Genomic DNA, 6,000 nt, shown 5'->3' on the forward strand with positions numbered 1-6,000 from the left:
ATTAGAAGCTGTCGCCTACCTTCTCGTCAGGGACAGACCGACAAGAAAGACAGCAACAGAAAGTGAAACCCCAGCAAAACCGTGTGCCAAGCACTCGTCGCAGCGATGAAGTCCTATGTCCTCCTATCCCTTCTCGCGACTCTAGGGGCCCGCGCCGCGGACCTCGGTCCCAAGCAGAACCGTACTTGGGGCTGTTATGGCTCGTTGGATGGCGGCGACTTCAACGACCCTAGGACGTGGATAGTGCACGACTATCAGTCCGCCCAACAATACTGCAGGACCGAGGGCCATACATTGGCCGCTTTCAAGGGCACCGGAGTCGGTACCTGTGGCGACCAAATGCCCCCCGATAGCGCCCTCGTCGACGACGCTCAGTGCGACCAGCCCTGCTACGCCAATGAGACCAACGTCTGCGGTGGTAACAATGCATGGATCGTCATAGTGACAGCCAAGGAGGCCAGCGGCTTTCCCTTATTACCGGGTCCTTCATCGACATCTTCCACACCGGTAAGAGGTGTTTCCCTTTTCCAGTCGTTATCTGCAAAATCATTTAAATCACACAAGACTAACTTAATCATATTGCTTCTTATGCAGGGACCTACCATTGCCCCGAGCCCTACCAGCACCGGTGCTGCCGTCCCCAGGGACATTGCGAGCCTCGGCGGTCTGGGTGTTGCTTTGGGCCTTGGAGTCCTTGGTGGCGTTTGGTGAGGAGGACGTTACGACGTTACGCATCAGGCGTAGGGGATACCACTCAGGGACCATGTCAGGTTTATTGCCAACACACCCAGCTAGCATTCATTACTATCGGCCCGTCCAGGTTGTCAGTCAGGATTCGAGGTATAGGAACGGTCGGCAGCAAGATTTACGTCACCGTCTTCGCGGATTGCGTAGACCAAAGCGACGTGTGGTATGATACGAGAACGGCAGCATGGGGTAGACCAGCAAGGGGCAGAAAGAGACTGGCATGGCTACAATGACCACAAGGGAGTGGTCAGAAGCGTCTGGAAGATGGATATGACGTGTTTCGGATGTCTCATGACGACGTAGTACCAAAGTTAGATAGTTATAAGGCCACATTTGGGAATGCCTGCAACGTCTACTGTGAGAAGGATGTGATTGGCTATTCGGCGCAACGTCGAGGAATTCTCTTGAGACGTCAAAGTGTGCTCACTACCTCAAAGATTGGAATATGAGAAGTCTTCTTACACTTGAAAAAAGCATATCTGAAACGTTCGTCCGGGATATCGATCCGTCTGCTGTATGACGCCTGAACACTCTTGCGAGATCGATCTACGAAGTCCGAGAACTCGGAATCACTGTCAACCACTGGTGATCTGTCACACTGTAGCGTAGGAGGAGCGAAGCACAGTGTAAAAAGCATTTCTATCTAGCCCTAGCGTCGTGTCATATTGTGCTTGATGATTCATGAAGATGTCCAGCGCCATAGCGTCAGACTAAACTTCTTTTTGCGAGATCTGGGGTATGCAGATCGGAGGATTGATCTAGTCAACGCGTCGCGGATTTGAGTTGAGGATTATGCGAGACTTGGTGCAAGGGCCCGTGCAAATACACACAGCATAAGGGTAAGGTAATTATGTGCAGAGCCTCTTGTGCATGACCAAAACACCACGCGAGCTTCGGGGACCGCCGGTGTTTTATGAGAATGCTGTACAGGTTCAATTGTGATATTGTAGCTGCACACTGCCGGTGTATAACTAAGTCGGAAAGATAGACCAAGTGCCACACCGCCCTGGCAGAGTCGCCCTGATCGACATCACGGGACTGCGCGAGGCCATAGCTCGAGCCTACCATGCAGTCGGACACTAGCCTGCTTCGACAGTGATGACGTTCACGATCGAGGATGAAGGGTTCCCCAAGAAGAGACGTAGCTGGGACATCTGGCGGCAGAACTTGCAGCTTCCAAGCGAGGTGAGCGATCCAGAGAGCACAGCGGGGCACAATTCACGAGCCAGCCCCTGAATCCTGGGGGAAAGCTACATGCTGAAGGGTGCATTCTTAGGTATCTGAGACACGCTGTGGTGCACATTCCAAGCCACGACTGGCCACAAGTCGGACCCTCTCCTCGTCATGGACTTTGCTTTTTGCATCGGAGAACGGAGGAATTTCTCCACAAGTGCCAACCTTAGGGCCGCCCAGACGGTACCTGAGAGTTAGCGCCGTCGTCCGGCACGATCCCCCTAGGCGGATCCGGGGGAGCTTCTGCTCCGTGGCCATTGGCCAATCAAGCGAATGATGGAGAGTCAATGACCGCTGCAACAATAACGACAAGATCACCCCAAATTTCGAAACAATCACGATGTCATCTGCGCGTAACGATGACTTCTGGTCAACACCTTGCGGTTCCACGCGTGTGAACGAGGCAGGCACGGCTACTGTATACCTCGCTCTCCGTCAATCCTCGTATAGACGATGAAGTCTCTCCCCACATCACAAAATGCCTATATAATCGAAGCACTATTCCCTCCCTACAGTACTCAATTGGTTTCCTCATCATCACAACGCAACAGCCAAAGCAACCTTCCACAAATACCACAAACAATCACACTTTGTCCAATCGTACCTGACGATACCCCATCACCATCATGTCTGGCACATACAAGCCCACTGGTATGCACAGTCTCCCCATCCTTCCACTGCCCAGTTGTCCCTCCAGGATTCCTCAACCCCCTCCCCACTCCCACCTCTTTAGCGCACCATGTGTCTATTCCCACTGTCGGATCCGCTGCTAATGCAATCCCCACCACCAACAGAGCACGGCGGTCTCCGCGAGGACGGCCAGCCGGACAAGCGCGTCGGCACCGGCGAGTTCGCCCACGGCAAGGTCGACCCCCATGAGGCTGGCAAGGAGGGCGGCCGCACCAGCGGCGTTGGTAGCAGCGACGACAGTGGTAACTCCGGCTCCGGCAACAGCGGCGGCAGCGCCAAGGGCCAGTTTGCCCACGGCAAGGTTGACCCCCACGAGGCAGGCAAGAAGGGTGGCCGCACCACTGGCGATGACAACTAAGGCATGACAAACGTGTCCGTTAGGTAGACCGCAAATTATCCATGAGCTCACGGGAATTTGTGAGACTCTGTAGAGATGAATCCAACTCAATGGCTGAGATACCAAGTTTTCGTGTTGGTGAAAAAGTGACTGTCGAGAGTGGCTGCATGTGCCGGTCTCCAACTTACCTGCGAGTTTTACTTTACGGCTTGACCGATAGCTGTTGCGTAGTGACAGATGGGCATTTTTAATATGAATCTTGTATGCCCCTGATCGTGCTCTTGATGTTGTCCTTGAGAAGTTGAAGTATCTTAATGTAAATTCACATTCTATAACTTTTCACACATTGATCAATAATTTATGAAGACGGACAAGGCTAAATCTTGAGAAAATTAACCCCTGTATACTAGTCTCAATGGCACTGGAGTGCTTCTCAGCTAACAGTCAACCGCTAGAAGCCCTTATCACCCACCACAGACCTCAAGATCAATTCTCTTGTGTTTCCACTGGCTTGAGCCCATCTTCCTCTTCCAGAACTTGCAGCGTCCGGCTCCCTTTTGTGCCAAACGACACCCAGCCAGCCTTCCACCACTTATCCAGCACTTCGGCCCGCATAGACGGGGGCTTTCTTTCTGTTAGCACTGCAATCGGCGCAAAGTCGACCGGAGGTGCCCCATGCTGAGCGGCCCTCCTCCTTCGGCTTCGACAGGCATGGACCCTTCGCGGGGCCTGTCATCTCCCATGGTATCAACTCCGTCTCCGAGCGAGCACAGCCAGTTGTCGTGGAGCAACCTTGACCTGTGGTCGATGGGCTGGGGCGAAGCTGCCTCGAAGATGACCATGGCCGGCCAGGGTGGCACGAGTTTGCACGCGATGGCTCTAGCGGGCTTCTACGAAACCAACACTGCCCGCTCAAACTCGAGGCACTCAGTTCTCCTTCTAGCAGTCACTCTACTGGCACACAACCTGGTGACCTGGTGACTTCGTACATTTATAAACATGACCTCGAAAGCCGACTTTGAACTGAAAAGACATGACTTATATGGTTGTGCACGAAGACGGCGTGTTCTCACTTCTACGGACAGATAATTATCAGTACCCGTCCCATCCCGTCAGACTGGCAGCCTCAGATCGGATGACACCCCTACATCATGACTAGCTGAGATAAGGTATTTACTCTTATTGACTTCATTTACTTCTGTTGTCGCGTGTGCAAGATCCTTCCGCCGCACATGGCGGAAGGGCCAACAGGATCAATTTTCAAGCTTTCCTCAAGCAGCTTATCGGAATAAGGCGTCCAGCTCGCGGCCTCAACCTCCACGATGGGTGCAGCGAGGACGGCAATGACCTTCAACCCCTCGCGCGTTCTACTCAGCCCGCTCAGTAACCTCGCGCTTGCCCCAAGCGCCTCCCCGGTACAACGCGTCCGGCTCGGCAGCCTCACGTTCCTCGACCTCACTACGCTTGCCCCAAGCACCTCCTCGGTAGAGCGCGTCCGGCTCGGCGGCCTCGCGCTCTTCGACCTCGCTGCGCTTGAGGATGCCCCAATCACCTTGGCGCAGTCCCGCGTCCTCATGCCCTGCCTGACCATCATTCCCGGCCGGGTTGGCCTCACTTTCGGCGATTCCTGGTGGGACAGGGGGCCGGGGGCACGGGCCATTGAGCCCATTCCGGTACCCCAACTAACCCCAGATTGAGTTCATTCCGGCCAGCGAAAAATGGGCTAACCCACAGCTAACCCAACCCCAAGCCCAACCCCAACTAGCAGGGGTCCGAACCTGTGGGGCCCAGTGGCGCCCTCATATGCGTACATGCACAGGCCGCACGACGACGAGGGAGGCGCGTCAGACTGCCAGAGCAAGCAGGCAGGCAGGAGGCGCGCGCAAAAGAGAGAGGCAGAGAGAGGAGGGCCAAAAAAATGCCACGCCTAGGAGTCGAACCTAGCTCTTCAACTGTGACTAGCTCGAGCGTCCGGGTCGGATGGCTCCACAAGCTCAGGTCAGGGACCCTTATTCCTGCGGCCGACGTGGGAATGGAGAGCTATATAGCAGTGACGTCATGACCGCTAGACCAGCGAGGCTCTCTGGCTGTTTGTTGAATAGTCAGTCGCTTATTTGGATATATAAGGCTCAGGCAGGCAGGCAGGTCGGCAGGCAGGTCGGCAGGCTGGTCGGCAGGCAGGCCGGCAGGCAGGTCAGCAGGTAGTACGGCGGCAGCGGTAGCAGGTCGGCGGAGTAGTGGCAGTTCGTCGGAGCCGGTAGCAGGTCGGCAGGTAGTTAACATAGCGAAAATACCTCCGAAGCGGAGGAAGGGGTGCCGGCAAAAAGAGCTACCCACTTGAGAATCTCTACGAGACGAAGAGATTCTCAAGTAGGCGCAGTAATCCGGCCCGGAGTTGAACCAGGGATTCCGCTTAGCAATTGCTAGCGACGTCTTACCGCTTGACCACCGGGCCTGTTTGTTCTTAAGAGACTGGCTGCTTATTTGGATATATAGGGTCTGGCCGTGGCAGGCTGGCAGAGGTCGGCAGGTAGGTCGGCGGCGGCGGCGGTAGCAGTTCGGCGGCGGTAGTAGTTCGGCAGAGGTATAGTAGTTTAGCGGCGGTAGTAGTTCGGCGGCGGAGGTAGGTCATTCCCGGCCCGGAAGGGTACGGGCTATTAAGTTCATTCCGGTACCCTGAGTTCATTCCGGCCAGCGTAAATGTGCTAACCCCTAGCTAACCCAACCCTAACTAGTAGGGGTCCGAACCTTAACCCCCCCAGCTCAGCTACGCGTGTACGGCTAGGCACTGCTGCGAAAAGGGGGACAAGGTAAGTAATAGGTAATAAAAAGGAGATAAGCGCGTACGCGTAACAGCGCGAGCCCGGGGAGTCTAAAGGGGAGAGGGGACGCGCGTAAGAGGAGATAGAGGGAGGAGGAGAATGAAACGGACGCGCGCGCGCATTTCGATTGAACTATAATACTAGCTTAGGGTCTCTTCCCAAGAATATACG

At 54.9% G+C, this 6,000-nt stretch overlaps 3 protein-coding genes and 1 non-coding gene across 4 annotated transcripts; 3 read left to right on the top strand and 1 right to left on the bottom strand.

Moving 5' to 3' along the window:
* Positions 1-29: 29 nt before the first annotated feature.
* On the top strand, positions 30-1,196 carry B0I36DRAFT_427775 (uncharacterized protein; the record flags this gene model as incomplete). The annotated part of the gene is made up of 4 exons (XM_046162433.1): positions 30-507; positions 595-707; positions 821-840; positions 1,051-1,196. The coding sequence occupies exons 1-4, from the start codon at positions 106-108 to the stop codon at positions 1,194-1,196; spliced, it is 681 nt and encodes a 226-aa protein (XP_046019673.1). The 5' UTR covers positions 30-105.
* A 1,322-nt stretch (positions 1,197-2,518) lies between these two features.
* On the top strand, positions 2,519-3,126 carry B0I36DRAFT_313120 (uncharacterized protein). Its single transcript, XM_046152589.1, has 2 exons — positions 2,519-2,631; positions 2,775-3,126. The coding sequence occupies exons 1-2, from the start codon at positions 2,607-2,609 to the stop codon at positions 3,026-3,028; spliced, it is 279 nt and encodes a 92-aa protein (XP_046019674.1). The 5' UTR covers positions 2,519-2,606; the 3' UTR covers positions 3,029-3,126.
* A 1,203-nt stretch (positions 3,127-4,329) lies between these two features.
* On the top strand, positions 4,330-4,772 carry B0I36DRAFT_358770 (uncharacterized protein; the record flags this gene model as incomplete). The annotated part of the gene is made up of 2 exons (XM_046158013.1): positions 4,330-4,680; positions 4,758-4,772. The coding sequence occupies 2 exons, from the start codon at positions 4,330-4,332 to the stop codon at positions 4,770-4,772; spliced, it is 366 nt and encodes a 121-aa protein (XP_046019675.1).
* Positions 4,773-5,387: 615 nt separating this feature from the next.
* B0I36DRAFT_t14 lies at positions 5,388-5,462 on the bottom strand. The gene has a single exon. It is a non-coding gene; the product is annotated as a tRNA-OTHER (tRNA).
* Positions 5,463-6,000: the final 538 nt, after the last annotated feature.

This window comes from Microdochium trichocladiopsis, assembly GCF_020744255.1.
Source record: "Microdochium trichocladiopsis strain MPI-CAGE-CH-0230 chromosome Unknown B0I36scaffold_1, whole genome shotgun sequence".
NCBI lineage: Eukaryota > Fungi > Ascomycota > Sordariomycetes > Xylariales > Microdochiaceae > Microdochium > Microdochium trichocladiopsis.

Bases quoted from the DNA above. Each gene is read 5' to 3' on its own strand.
- B0I36DRAFT_313120 (XM_046152589.1), top strand. From the start codon at position 2,607: ATGTCTGGCACATACAAGCCCACTG. The intron at 2,632-2,774 runs GTATGCACAGTC...CACCACCAACAG, and splicing joins TGGCACATACAAGCCCACTG to AGCACGGCGGTCTCCGCGAG.